The sequence below is a fragment of the Salvelinus fontinalis genome, chromosome 6 (genome assembly GCF_029448725.1).
Source record: "Salvelinus fontinalis isolate EN_2023a chromosome 6, ASM2944872v1, whole genome shotgun sequence".
In the NCBI taxonomy this organism is placed as follows: Eukaryota; Metazoa; Chordata; class Actinopteri; order Salmoniformes; family Salmonidae; genus Salvelinus; species Salvelinus fontinalis.
Window position 1 is genome coordinate 8,607,432 of NC_074670.1, and position 15,564 is coordinate 8,622,995.

Sequence of the window (15,564 nt, forward strand, 5' to 3'; positions counted from 1 at the left end):
TACAGGAAGACCTATATATTTATGTTGTACAATACATTTACAATAACACTCTGGTGGACAGAGAGACAGAGAGAGAGAGGGAGAGAGATAGAGAGACAGAGAGAGAGGGAGAGAGAGAGAGAGAGAGAGAGAGAGAGAGAGAGAGAGAGAGAGAGAGAGAGAGAGAGAGAGAGAGAGAGAGAGAGAGAGACCAAAAAAACAAACCAAAGTATTCCAAAACAAATCCAATTTTGATAAACTCATATATCTATTAAGTGAAATTCCACAGTGTCATCACAGCAGCAAGATGTGTGACCTGTTGCCACAAGAAAAGGGAAACAGGTGAAGAACAAATTGAACAAAATTTGAATTGACAGATATACACTTTTCACATAATAATTGGGTATTAATAAACATTTGGCAAAATAATTGTTGAGATGCTAAAGTTGTCAGGAAAACACCTTGATTTTTGAGAGAGAGAGAGTGTCTGTCTGTCTGTCTGTCTGTCTGTCTGTCTGTGAGAGAGAGAGAGAGAGAGAGAGAGGCAGAAAGAGAGAGAGAGAGAGACTGTCTGTCTGTCTGTCTGTCTGTCTGTCTGTCTGTCTGTCTGTCTGTCTGTGAGAGAGAGAGAGAGAGAGAGAGAGAGAGTGTGTCTGTCTGTCTGTCTGTCTGTCTGTCTGTCTGTCTGTCTGTCTGTATGTATGTATGTACCGGGTTTCCAGAGCGTTCACAGTAACGTGTGAAGTAGAACCCGGCCTGTGAGTCCACACATAGACCCTGTAACATCCTCTCCCTCCTCCTGGTCCCAACAACAGGACTGCTGCTGGCATAACCTGTCTGACACAACACACACAGAATAATACTACCTAATTAAACTGTCTGACATAACACAGAGAATAATACTACCTAATTAACCTGTCTGACACACACAGAATAATACTACCTCATTAACCTGTCTGACATAACACAGAATAATACTACCTCATTAACCTGTCTGACACACACAGAATAACACTACCTCATTAACCTGTCTGACAACACACACAGAATAATACTACCTAATTAACCTGTCTGACACAACACACACAGAATAATACTACCTCATTAACCTGTCTGACACAACACACACAGAATAATACTACCTCATTAACCTGTCTGACACAACACACACAGAATAATACTACCTCATTAACCTGTCTGACACACACAGAATAATACTACCTCATTAACCTGTCTGACACACACAGAATAATACTACCTCATTAACCTGTCTGACACAACACAGAATAATACTACCTCATTAACCTGTCTGACACAACACAGAATAATACTACCTCATTAACCTGTCTGACACACACAGAATAATACTACCTCATTAACCTGTCTGACATAACACACACAGAATAATACTACCTCATTAACCTGTCTGACACACACAGAATAATACTACCTCATTAACCTGTCTGACACACACAGAATAATACTACCTCATTAACCTGTCTGACACACACAGAATAATACTACCTCATTAACCTGTCTGACACAACACAGAATAATACTACCTCATTAACCTGTCTGACACAACACACACAGAATAATACTACATTATTCAACTTAGCATTTTTCATAAAATAAAGAAATATCGTAGCGCATATCCCAACTCTCTGTCGGTCACACCTAGTACCTTTGTGTGAGCTGGTGTGGGGATCCTGTCTCTGGGTAGAGAGGTGTCTGGGCGGATGGTAAGTCGAGGTATAGAGGTGTGAGCTGGTGTGGGGATCCTGTCTCTGGGTAGAGAGGTGTCTGGGCGGATGGTAAGTCGAGGTATAGAGGTGTGAGCTGGTGTGTGGGTCCTGTCTCTGGGTAGAGAGGTGTCTGGGCGGATGGTAAGTCGAGGTATAGAGGTGTGAGCTGGTGTGGGGGTCCTGTCTCTGGGTAGAGAGGTGTCTGGGCGGATGGTAAGTCGAGGTATAGAGGTGTGAGCTGGTGTGGGGGTCCTGTCTCTGGGTAGAGAGGTGTCTGGGTGGATGGTAGGTCGAGGTATAGAGGTGTGAGGCCGGATGGTGATGTAACGAGGGTTAGGGTTGACACCAGAGGGAGGGCGTAGCTGTTCGTTCCTCCACAGTGACAGTCTGAGAGGATCTATTGCTCTCTGCCTCATCCTGAACCTGGGACCCCTGGAACACAACCGGAATATGAACCTGGGACCCCTGGAACACAACATGAACCTGGGACCCCTGGAACACAACATGAACCTGGGACCCCTGGAACACAACATGAACCTGGGACCCCTGGAACACAACATGAACCTGGGACCCCTGGAACACAACCACAACATGAACCTGGGACCCCTGGAACACAACATGAACCTGGGACCCCTGGAACACAACCAGAACATGAACCTGGGACCCCTGGAACACAACCAGAACATGAACCTGGGTCCCCTGGAACACAACATGAACCTGGGACCCCTGGAACACAACATGAACCTGGGACCCCTGGAACACAACATGAACCTGGGACCCCTGGAACACAACATGAACCTGGGACCCCTGGAACACAACATGAACCTGGGACCCCTGGAACACAACCAGAACATGAACCTGGGACCCCTGGAACACAACATGAACCTGGGACCCCTGGAACACAACATGAACCTGGGACCCCTGGAACACAACATGAACCTGGGACCCCTGGAACACAACATGAACCTGGGACCCCTGGAACACAACATGAACCTGGGACCCCTGGAACACAACCAGAACATGAACCTGGGACCCCTGGAACACAACATGAACCTGGGACCCCTGGAACACAACATGAACCTGGGACCCCTGGAACACAACATGAACCTGGGACCCCTGGAACACAACATGAACCTGGGACCCCTGGAACACTCATAAGCTCCACCACGTACCTTTATTCACCCTAAGCATCGCGCCAATAAGTTTAACCCACTTAGTGAGGATCTCTGCAATATTTAAGTTGAACAGGGTGAAATAACATGAACATAACAATATTATTTACACATGAAATAAGAGACCGTATGGACCAGCTGATCCTAACAGTCTAGTCTAGTCTGGACCAGGTGATCCTAACAGTCTAGTCTGGACCAGCTGATCCTAACAGTCTAGTCAGGACCAGGTGATCATAGTTCAGGTAACAGTCTAGTCTGGACCAGGTGATCATAGTTCAGGTAACAGTCTAGTCTAGTATGGACCAGGTGATCCTAGTTCAGGTAACAGTCTAGTCTGGACCAGGTGATCCTAGTTCAGGTCACAGTCTAGTCTGGACCAGGTGATCCTAGTTCAGGTCACAGTCTAGTCTGGACCAGGTGATCCTAGTTCAGGTCACAGTCTAGTCTGGACCAGGTGATCCTAGTTCAGGTCACAGTCTAGTCTAGTATGGACCAGGTGATCCTAGTTCAGGTCACAGTCTAGTATGGACCAGGTGATCCTAGTTCAGGTCACAGTCTAGTCTAGTCTGGACCAGGTGATCCTAGTTCAGGTAACAGTCTAGTCTGGACCAGGTGATCCTAGTTCAGGTCACAGTCTAGTCTAGTCTGGACCAGGTGATCCTAGTTCAGGTCACAGTCTAGTCTGGACCAGGTGATCCTAGTTCAGGTCACAGTCTAGTCTGGACCAGGTGATCCTAGTTCAGGTCAGTCTAGTCTAGTCTGGACCAGGTGATCCTAGTTCAGGTCACAGTCTAGTATGGACCAGGTGATCCTAGTTCAGGTCACAGTCTAGTCTAGTATGGACCAGGTGATCCTAGTTCAGGTCACAGTCTAGTCTAGTATGGACCAGGTGATCCTAGTTCAGGTCACAGTCTAGTCTAGTATGGACCAGGTGATCCTAGTTCAGGTCACAGTCTAGTCTAGTATGGACCAGGTGATCCTAGTTCAGGTAACAGTCTAGTATGGACCAGGTGATCCTAGTTCAGGTCACAGTCTAGTCTAGTCTGGACCAGGTGATCCTAGTTCAGGTCACAGTCTAGTCTAGTCTGGACCAGGTGATCCTAGTTCAGGTAACAGTCTAGTATGGACCAGGTGATCCTAGTTCAGGTCACAGTCTAGTATGGACCAGGTGATCCTAGTTCAGGTCACAGTCTAGTCTAGTCTGGACCAGGTGATCCTAGTTCAGGTCACAGTCTAGTCTAGTCTGGACCAGGTGATCCTAGTTCAGGTCACAGTCTAGTCTAGTATGGACCAGGTGATCCTAGTTCAGGTAACAGTCTAGTCTAGTCTGGACCAGGTGATCCTAGTTCAGGTCACAGTCTAGTCTAGTCTGGACCAGGTGATCCTAGTTCAGGTCACAGTCTAGTATGGACCAGGTGATCCTAGTTCAGGTCAGTCTAGTCTGGACCAGGTGATCCTAGTTCAGGTCACAGTCTAGTATGGACCAGGTGATCCTAGTTCAGGTCACAGTCTAGTCTGGACCAGGTGATCCTAGTTCAGGTCACAGTCTAATATGGACCAGGTGATCCTAGTTCAGGTCACAGTCTAGTATGGACCAGGTGATCCTAGTTCAGGTAACAGTCTAGTCTAGTCTGGACCAGGTGATCCTAGTTCAGGTCACAGTCTAGTCTGGACCAGGTGATCCTAGTTCAGGTCACAGTCTAGTCTGGACCAGGTGATCCTAGTTCAGGTCACAGTCTAGTATGGACCAGGTGATCCTAGTTCAGGTCACAGTCTAGTCTGGACCAGGTGATCCTAGTTCAGGTCACAGTCTAATATGGACCAGGTGATCCTAGTTCAGGTCACAGTCTAGTCTGGACCAGGTGATCCTAGTTCGGGTCACAGTCTAGTCTAGTCTGGACCAGGTGATCCTAGTTCAGGTCACAGTCTAGTCTGGACCAGGTGATCCTAGTTCAGGTCACAGTCTAGTCTAGTCTGGACCAGGTGATCCTAGTTCAGGTCACAGTCTAGTATGGACCAGGTGATCCTAGTTCAGGTCACAGTCTAGTCTGGACCAGGTGATCCTAGTTCAGGTCACAGTCTAGTCTGGACCAGGTGATCCTATTTCAGGTCACAGTCTAGTCTAGTATGGACCAGGTGATCCTAGTTCAGGTCAGTCTAGTCTAGTATGGACCAGGTGATCCTAGTTCAGGTCACAGTCTAGTCTACCACGACTGTCAGCCAATCAGAATTCAGGGCTAGAACCACCCAGTTTATAATACCTAACAATAGACACATCCCCAAAATACAAAGAAAGGTCAGGGGTCCCCAATGAGAGGTTTGAAAACCCCTGGTGTGGATGACGTTGTCAGTCAGTCTCCTCACCAGTAGCAGAGCAGTGCCTCAGTGATGCGGGGCTGTACTCTCTGCAGTCTGTCTTCTCTCCAGCAGGGGGAGGTAGAGAGACCCAGTCTGGTCAACAGCTCACCATTCAGACTGCTCTGGCCACCGGTCAGCAGGTAGCAGCTACGCATCTGGACCAAATGCCTGTCACAATCAATCAATCAATCAATCAATCACTGAAGACGGTTCTGTCCACGTCATTGGTTAAGAGGAAGGCTCATTGTCATCTCAGGTTCTATACTTCAATGAAGGGTTAGGGTTGAGGTTAGGGTTATGGTTTAGGTTAAGAGTCAGAGTTAAGGTTACGGTTAAGGGTTGGGGTTAGGGTCAGGGTTATGGTTTAGGTGAAGATTAGGGGTTGGGGTCAGGGGTCAGGGTTGGGGTGAAGGTTATGAGTTATGGGTTAGGGGTTGGGGTCAAGGTTCAGGTGAAGGTTAGGAGTTATGGGTTGGGGTTAGGAGTTGGGGTTAGGGTCAGGGTTAAGGTGAAGATTAGGAGTTAGGGGTTGGGGTCAAGGTGAAGGTTAGGAGTTATGGATTAAGGGTTGGGGTTAGGGGTTGGGGTCAGGGTTAAGGTGAAGATTAGGAGTTATGGGTTAAGGGTTGGGGTCAGGGTTCAGGGTTCAGGTGAAGGTTAGGAGTTATGGGTTAGGGGTTGGGGTCAGGGTTCAGGTGAAGGTTAGGAGTTATGGGTTAAAGGCCCAGTGCAGTCAAAACTATGATTTTCTTGTATATTTCCACACTATGAGCTTTGAACTGTCAGCCTGTTTTGGTGGGATGGAGTTTTGGCAGAACCATGCGGTGAATTAGTTAATAGACCAATAAGAAAGAGAGTTCCAAACCTCTCTGCCAATAAGAGAACATGTTCTGTTTCCCCCTCCCACTCAGGCCACTCCCAGACAGTCCGAGCAACATGTTGCCTTTCGCTAAGAAGATATTTTTGTTTCATTTTGACCATTTTAATGTAAAACAATCACAGTTAAGGTTCTTCATTGTTACCCAGAAATGATTTGATATGGAGATCAAAACGGCTGCATTGGACCTTTAAGGAAGTACTGAATACCTGTTTTTCCTCATGCCGTCCGGTAGGGTCTTCAGTCTCTCTATATCCATCCACAGACGCAAAAGCTTCTCTCCTAGTGTTCCCTTTAAGAAGTCCTTAAAGTCACCAAGGCCCTGTCTATCACCATGGATACGAGCAGTGGCATCACAGAACTCAAGGTCCTGGTCGTTCTCCTCCGCTGACCCTCCGCCCTCCTCCTTCAGTCTGCTGTGGCTGGTGGCTGGACCTCCCTCACAGGGGCTCTCTGTGTGGGGACCACCTGTCTCCTCATCAGTGGTAGAACAGGAGGGACTCTGGGGCTTGGGGTCCCCATTACCCTCATCTGTAGTTCCTGCCTCTATCTCTGTCTTTGCCTCTGTCTCTGTCTCTGTGAGGTAGACTTTCATCTCCTGCTCTGGGCTGTGGTCTCCCCGTCTCCTGTCCCAGTCTAGAAGTGAAGAGGAGAGAGGAAAGGAGACGAGGAGTGAGGAGGAGAGGGCGTAGGACTCTGAGTCGGGGATGCAGGAGAAGCAGGCTGAGGACGGACCCCTCTGTCCCTCCCGGCCCAGGGAGCACACTGGGCTTCTCACAGACCGGGTACAGACAGGCAGCTGCTTGTCCTCGTCCTTAGCCATTGTCAACATGTCTGTTACTGAGGCCTACAGACACACAAAGAACACAAACAGTGTGACTATAGGGAAGTGTTGCCTGGGGTGAGAGAGACAAAGAAATACCTGGATCATACACAGCATGTAAACTACTGTTTTACCAACACCACAAAACAAGTGTTTATTTATGACAAATATCATCCCCCATGTACTGAACCATATTGACATCATACTGAGATATATCATCTCCGCTGTACTGAACCATATTGACATCATACTGAGATATATCATCTCCGCTGTACTGAACCATATTGACATCATACTGAGATATATCATCTCCGCTGTACTGAACCATATTGACATCATACTGAGATATATCATCTCCGCTGTACTGAACCATATTGACATCATACTGAGATATATCATCTCCGCTGTACTGAACCATATTGACATCATACTGAGATATATCATCTCCGCTGTACTGAACCATATTGACATCATACTGAGATATATCATCTCCGCTGTACTGAACCATATTGACATCATACTGAGATATATCATCTCCGCTGTACTGAACCATATTGACATCATACTGAGATATATCATCTCCGCTGTACTGAACCATATTGACATCATACTGAGATATATCATCTCCGCTGTACTGAACCATATTGACATCATACTGAGATATATCATCTCCCCTGTACTGAACCATATTGACATCATACTGAGATATATCATCTCCCCTGTACTGAACCATATTGACATCATACTGAGATATATCATCTCCCCTGTACTGAACCATATTGACATCATACTGAGATATATCATCGATGTGAATAAGCAGGATCTGCTGACCTGCCCCAGTGACACATAGAGGACCTTCATCAGGGTCTCTCTGTCATCAGGCCCAGGGGAAGGACAGACGGGCTCTGTGGTGACAGGGTGTGGGACTGAGGCACCATCCCTCTTCTGGTTGCAGCCCCGAGGGCCCCACTGAGAAAGCAGCTTCGCTAACCTTGGGAAACACCGTCAAGCAGCAAACACACATCAATCAAAACTTTATTTATAAAAGCCTTTTAAACAACATGTCACAAAGTGCAGGAATGCAGGGTCAGACAAAGCTATGAATGGAATAGAATATAATGGAATATAATGGAATAGAATAGAATGGAATGGAACGGAATATAATGGAATGGAATGGAATGGAATATAATGGAATGGAATGGAATATAATGGAATGGAATGGAATGGAATATAATGGAATGGAATATAATGGAATGGAATATAATGGAATGGAATATAATGGAATGGAATATAATAGAATGGAATATAATATAATGGAATGGAATGGAATATAATGGAATGGAATGGAATATAATGGAATATAATGGAATAGAATAGAATAGAATAGAATGGAATGGAATGGAATGGAATATAATGGAATGGAATGGAATATAATGGAATGGAATGGAATGGAATATAATGGAATGGAATGGAATATAATGGAATAGAATGGAATGGAATGGAATAGAATGGAATGGAATAGAATGGAATGGAATGGAATATAATAGAATGGAATAGAACAGAATGGAATGGAATGGAATGGAATGGAATAGAATAGAATGGAATAGAATGGAATATAATAGAATGGAATAGAATAGAATAGAATGGAATAGAATGAAATGGAATAGAATGTTAGTCCCTGGAGTAAGGTATTATTCTATCACTGTCCCAGGGTGTCTACCTTCACTCTGCCAATACAGGTGTGTTACGTTAGGTGAGTGAAGGTTGGGTGGAAGTAGGCCTATAGGTTGGGTAGAAGTAGGCCTATAGGTTGGGTGGAAGTAGGCCTATAGGTTGGGTGGAAGTAGGCCTGTAGGTTGAGGGGATGTAGGCCTATAGGTTGGGTGGAAGTAGGCCTATAAGTTGAGGGGAAGTATGCCTATAGGTTGGGTAGAAGTAGGCCTATAGGTTGAATGGAAGTAGGCCTATAGGTTGGGTGGAAGTAGGCCTATAGGTTGGGTGGAAGTAGGCCTATATGTTGAGGGGAAGTAGGCCTATAGGTTGGGTGGAAGAAGCCCTATAGGTTGAATGGAAGTAGGCCTATAGGTTGGGTGGAAGTAGGCCTATAGGTTGGGTGGAAGTAGGCCTATAGGTTGAGGGGAAGTAGGCCTGTAGGTTGGGTGGAAGTAGGCCTATAGGTTGAGTGGAAGTAGGCCTGTAGGTTGGGTGGAAGTAGGCCTGTAGGTTGGGTGGAAGTAGGCCTATAGGTTGAGAGGAAGTAGGCCTATCGGTTGGGTGGAAGTAGGCCTATAGGTTGAGTGGAAGTAGGCCTATAGGTTGGGTGGAAGTAGGCCTATAGGTTGAGTGGAAGTAGGTCTATAGGTTGAATGGAAGTAGGCCTATAGGTTGGGTGGAAGTAGGCCTATAGGTTGAATGGAAGTAGGCCTATAGGTTGGGTGGAAGTAGACCTGTAGGTTGGGTGGAAGTAGGCCTATAGGTTGGGTGGAAGTAGACCTATAGGTTGGGTGGAAGTAGACCTATAGGTTGGGTGGAAGTAGACCTATAGGTTGGGTGGAAGTAGACCTATAGGTTGGGTGGAAGTAGGCCTATAGGTTGAGGGGAAGTAGGCCTATAGGTTGGGTGGAAGTAGACCTATAGGTTGGGTGGAAGTAGGCCTATAGGTTGGGTGGAAGTAGGCCTATAGGTTGGGTGGAAGTAGGCCTATAGGTTGGGTGGAAGTAGACCTATAGGTTGGGTGGAAGTAGACCTATAGGTTGGGTGGAAGTAGGCCTATAGGTTGGGTGGAAGTAGGCCTATAGGTTGGGTGGAAGTAGGCCTGTAGGTTGGGTGGAAGTAGACCTGTAGGTTGGGTGGAAGTAGACCTATAGGTTGGGTGGAAGTAGGCCTATAGGTTGAATGGAAGTAGGCCTATAGGTTGGGTGGAAGTAGGCCTATAGGTTGGGTGGAAGTAGGCCTATAGGTTGAATGGAAGTAGGCCTATAGGTTGGGTGGAAGTAGGCCTATAGGTTGAGGGGAAGTAGGCCTATAGGTTGGGTGGAAGTAGACCTATAGGTTGGGTGGAAGTAGGCCTATAGGTTGGGTGGAAGTAGGCCTATAGGTTGGGTGGAAGTAGACCTATAGGTTGGGTGGAAGTAGACCTATAGGTTGGGTGGAAGTAGGCCTATAGGTTGGGTGGAAGTAGGCCTATAGGTTGGGTGGAAGTAGGCCTGTAGGTTGGGTGGAAGTAGACCTGTAGGTTGGGTGGAAGTAGACCTATAGGTTGGGTGGAAGTAGGCCTATAGGTTGGGTGGAAGTAGGCCTATAGGTTGGGTGGAAGTAGACCTATAGGTTGGGTGGAAGTAGGCCTATAGGTTGGGTGGAAGTAGACCTATAGGTTGGGTGGAAGTAGGCCTGTAGGTTGGGTGGAAGTAGGCCTATAGGTTGGGTGGAAGTAGACCTATAGGTTGGGTGGAAGTAGGCCTATAGGTTGGGTGGAAGTAGGCCTATAGGTTGGGTGGAAGTAGGCCTATAGGTTGGGTGGAAGTAGGCCTATAGGTTGGGTGGAAGTAGGCCTGTAGGTTGGGTGGAAGTAGGCCTATAGGTTGGGTGGAAGTAGGCCTATAGGTTGAGGGGAAGTAGGCCTATAGGTTGAGGGGAAGTAGGCCTATAGGTTGAGGGGAAGTAGGCCTATAGGTTGGGTGGAAGTAGGCCTATAGGTTGAAGGGAAGTAGGCCTATAGGTTGGGTGGAAGTAGGCCTATAGGTTGGGTGGAAGTAGGCCTGTAGGTTGAAGGGAAGTAGGCCTATAGGTTGGGTGGAAGTAGGCCTATAGGTTGGGTGGAAGTAGGCCTATAGGTTGGGTGGAAGTAGGCCTATAGGTTGGGTGGAAGTAGACCTATAGGTTGGGTGGAAGTAGGCCTATAGGTTGGGTGGAAGTAGGCCTATAGGTTGGGTGGAAGTAGGCCTATAGGTTGAAGGGAAGTAGGCCTATAGGTTGGGTGGAAGTAGGCCTATAGGTTGAAGGGAAGTGGGCCTATAGGTTGAGGGGAGTAGGCCTATAGGTTGGGTGGAAGTAGGCCTATAGGTTGGGTGGAAGTAGGCCTATAGGTTGGGTGGAAGTAGGCCTATATGTTGGGTGGATGTAGGCCTATAGGTTGAGGGGAAGTAGGCCTATAGGTTGAATGGAAGTAGGCCTATAGGTTGGGTGGAAGTAGGCCTATAGGTTGGGTGGAAGTAGGCCTATAGGTTTGGTGGAAGTAGGCCTATAGGTTGAATGGAAGTAGGCCTATAGGTTGAATGGGGAAGTAGGCCTGTAGGTTGGGTGGAAGTAGGCCTATAGGTTGGGTGGAAGTAGGCCTGTAGGTTGAGGGGAAGTAGGCCTATAGGTTGAGGGGAAGTAGGCCTATAGGTTGAGGGGAAGTAGGCCTATAGGTTGGGTGGAAGTAGGCCTATAGGTTGGGTGGAAGTAGGCCTATAGGTTGGGTGGAAGTAGGCCTGTAGGTTGGGTGGAAGTAGGCCTATAGGTTGGGTGGATGTAGGCCTATAGGTTGAGAGGAAGTAGGCCTATAGGTTGAGTGGAAGTAGGCCTATAGGTTGGGTGGAAGTAGGCCTATAGGTTGGGTGGAAGTAGGCCTATAGGTTGGGTGGAAGTAGACCTATAGGTTGGGTGGAAGTAGGCCTATAGGTTGGGTGGAAGTAGGCCTATAGGTTGGGTGGAAGTAGACCTGTAGGTTGAGGGGAAGTAGGCCTATAGGTTGAGGGGAAGTAGGCCTGTAGGTTGAGGGGAAGTAGGCCTATAGGTTGGGTGGAAGTAGGCCTATAGGTTGGGTGGAAGTAGACCTATAGGTTGAGGGGAAGTAGGCCTATAGGTTGAGGGGAAGTAGGCCTATAGGTTGAGGGGAAGTAGGCCTATAGGTTGAGGGGAAGTAGGCCTATAGGTTGGGTGGAAGTAGGCCTGTAGGTTGGGTGGAAGTAGGCCTATAGGTTGAGGGGAAGTAGGCCTATAGGTTGAGGGGAAGTAGGCCTATAGGTTGGGTGGAAGTAGGCCTATAGGTTGGGTGGAAGTAGGCCTATAGGTTGGGTGGAAGTAGACCTATAGGTTGAGGGGAAGTATGCCTATAGGTTGGGTGGAAGTAGGCCTATAGGTTGGGTGGAAGTAGGCCTATAGGTTGGGTGGAAGTAGGCCTATAGGTTGAGGGGAAGTAGGCCTATAGGTTGGGTGGAAGTAGGCCTGTAGGTTGGGTGGAAGTAGGCCTATAGGTTGAGGGGAAGTAGGCCTATAGGTTGGGTGGAAGTAGACCTATAGGTTGGGTGGAAGTAGGCCTATAGGTTGGGTGGAAGTAGACCTATAGGTTGGGTGGAAGTAGGCCTGTAGGTTGGGTGGAAGTAGGCCTATAGGTTGAGGGGAAGTAGGCCTATAGGTTGGGTGGAAGTAGACCTATAGGTTGGGTGGAAGTAGGCCTATAGGTTGGGTGGAAGTAGACCTATAGGTTGGGTGGAAGTAGACCTATAGGTTGGGTGGAAGTAGACCTATAGGTTGAGGGGAAGTAGACCTATAGGTTGGGTGGAAGTAGACCTATAGGTTGGGTGGAAGTAGGCCTATAGGTTGGGTGGAAGTAGACCTATAGGTTGGGTGGAAGTAGACCTATAGGTTGGGTGGAAGTAGGCCTATAGGTTGGGTGGAAGTAGGCCTATAGGTTGGGTGGAAGTAGGTCTATAGGTTGGGTGGAAGTAGACCTATAGGTTGGGTGGAAGTAGACCTATAGGTTGGGTGGAAGTAGGCCTATAGGTTGGGTGGAAGTAGACCTATAGGTTGGGTGGAAGTAGACCTATAGGTTGGGTGGAAGTAGGCCTATAGGTTGGGTGGAAGTAGGCCTATAGGTTGGGTGGAAGTAGACCTATAGGTTGGGTGGAAGTAGACCTGTAGGTTGGGTGGAAGTAGACCTATATGTTGTGTAGAAGTAGGCCTATAGGTTGGGTGGAAGTAGACCTATAGGTTGGGTAGAAGTAGGCCTATAGGTTGGGTGGAAGTAGGCCTATAGGTTGGGTGGAAGTAGGCCTATATGTTGTGTGGAAGTAGGCCTATAGGTTGGGTAGAAGTAGACTTATAGGTTGGGTGGAAGTAGGCCTATAGGTTGGGTGGAAGTAGGCCTATAGGTTGGGTGGAAGTAGGCCTATAGGTTGGGTGGAAGTAGGCCTATAGGTTGGGTGGAAGTAGGCCTTGATTAGAACCAAATAATGTGATCATATTACTCCAGTGCTAGCCTCTCTACACTGGCTTCCTGTTAAGGCTAGGGCTGATTTCAAGGTTTTACTGCTAACCTACAAAGCATTACATGGGCTTGCTCCTACCTATCTTTCCGATTTGATCCTGCCGTACATACCTACACGCTACGGTCACAAGACGCAGGCCTCCTAATTGTCCCTAGAATTTCTAAGCAAACAGCTGGAGGCAGGGCTTTCTCCTATAGAGCTCAATTTTTATGGAGTGGTCTGCCTATCCATGTGAGAGACGCAGACTCAGTCTCAAGACTCATCTCTTCAGTAGGTCCTATGATTGAGTGTAGTCTGGTCCAGGAGTGTGAAGGTGAACGGAAAGGCTCTGGAGCAACGAACCGCCCTTGCTGTCTCTGCCGGTTCCCCTCTCTCCACTGGGATTCTCTGCCTCTAACCCTATTACAGGGGCTGAGTCACTGGCTTACTGGTGCTCTTCCATGCCGTCCCTAGGAGTGGTGCGTCACTAAAGTGGGTTGAGTCAGTGACGTGATCTTCCTGTCTGGGTTGGCGCCCCTCCTTGGGTTCGTGCCGTGGCGGAGATCTTCGTGGGCTATACTCGGCCTTGTCTCAGGGTAGTAAGTTGGTGGTTGAAGATATCCCTCTAGTGGTGTGGGGGCTGTGCTTTGGCAAAGTGGGTGGGGTTATATCCTGCCTGTTTGGCCCCGTCCTGGGGTATTGTCGGACGGGGCCACAGTGTCTCCTGACCCCTCGTCTCAGCCTCCAGTATTTATGCTGCATTCGTTTATGTGTCGGGGGGCTAGGGTCAGTCTGTTATATCTGGAGTATTTCTCCTGTCTTATCCGGTGTCCTGTGTGAATTTAAGTATGCTCTAATTCTCTCTCTCCTTTTCTCTCTCTCTCTCAGAGGACCTGAGCCCTAGGACCATGCCTCAGGACTACCTGGCATGATGACTCCTTGCTGTCCCCAGTCCACCTGGCCGTGCTGCTGGTCCAGTTTCAACTGCTCTGCCTGCGGCTATGGAACCCTGACCTGTTTACCGGACGTGCTACCTGTCCCAGACCTGCTGTCATCAACTCTCTAGAGACAGCAAGAGCGGTAGAGATACTCTGAATGATCGGCTATGAAAAGCCAACTGACATTTACTCCTGAGGTGCTGACCTGTTGCACCCTCGACAACCACTGTGATTATTATTATTTGACCCTGCTGGTCAACTATGAACATTTGAACATCTTGGCCATGTTCTGTTATAATCTCCACCTGGCACAGCCAGAAGAGGACTGGCCACCCCTCATAGCCTGATTCCTCTCTAGGTTTCTTCCTAGGTTCCGGCCTTTCTAGGGAGTTTTTCCTAGCCACCGTGCTTCTACACCTGCATTACTTGCTGTTTGTGGTTTTAGGCTGGGTTTCTGTACAGCACTTTGAGATATCAGCTGATGTATGAAGGGCTTTATAAATAAATGTGATTTTAAAAAAAAGTGATTGATTAAGTCATGACAGACAGGGTCAGGATAAAGGGCAGTGCTGATATCAAGACATGCATCAACAGGTGAAGTTACCCCCCAGTAATAAAACATTGGGGATGTACCTGTACTCGAAGTAGCAGTCACTTTGAATAAACAAGGGTAGTCTTTCTTGTAGGATCCACTTCACTCCCTGTACTCTGTCCAAGCACTGTTACGAAAATCAAAATCAACGATTATTATTCTCATTTAAATGATGTCACACAAACAGGCGTCTGATTTCATCAACTCCATATCATTAAATCAACCAACTAATCTGATGAGAAACTTGAATCCACTTGAATAATAAATAAATAAAAGTTTGATTAGAGTTTAGTTTGATTAAACTTATGGAGGGCAATGTATTGGTTGGCAAATCAAAGTTGATTTGTCAATTGAACAGTATACAATAGGTGTAAAAACAGTACAGTGAAATGCTCACTTGAAAGCACCCCCCCCCCTCCCCTCCCACAATGCAGTATTCAATATCAAGATGACATACTATAAAAGAACAGGAGAATTTGAACTGACCAGGACAGTGTAGTGGTTGTCCACCACGGGTCTAGCAGCCAGCTCTGTCGGGTCAGTGAGACGTTGTGATTGAAAGTGCTGCAGGGCTGACCTGATTCTCCTAGACAGAGCCTCCGCTGAACCACTGACCACCTCAAACACACCCGTCTCCTGGTTGTACTGAACACACTTAGGGAACGACTGGGTCGGAAGGAAATCAGGACATTTGGAAGAGTATTATTCTCAGATTCAGACAGAATATACTCCTGTCTGTCCTGACTTAATCAATCACAGTAGCTCATGTAATTGGTCAATTATCTTAAATCTGATCAAATCAAAGTTTATTTGTCACGTGCGCCGAATACAACAGGTGTAGACCTTACAG

The 15,564-nt window shown here is 47.4% G+C and overlaps 1 protein-coding gene across 1 annotated transcript in view; it reads right to left on the reverse strand.

Annotated features, from left to right (window-relative positions):
- The window catches only part of LOC129856774 (regulator of G-protein signaling 22-like), a 49,570-nt gene that overhangs the window by 32,815 nt on the left and 1,191 nt on the right, over positions 1-15,564 (reverse strand). The window contains 7 exon segments of the mRNA XM_055924490.1: positions 691-816; positions 1,664-2,156; positions 5,261-5,422; positions 6,341-6,978; positions 7,786-7,945; positions 14,756-14,841; positions 15,201-15,380. Of these exon segments, the coding sequence (XP_055780465.1) occupies positions 691-816; positions 1,664-2,156; positions 5,261-5,422; positions 6,341-6,978; positions 7,786-7,945; positions 14,756-14,841; positions 15,201-15,380 (1,845 nt within the window).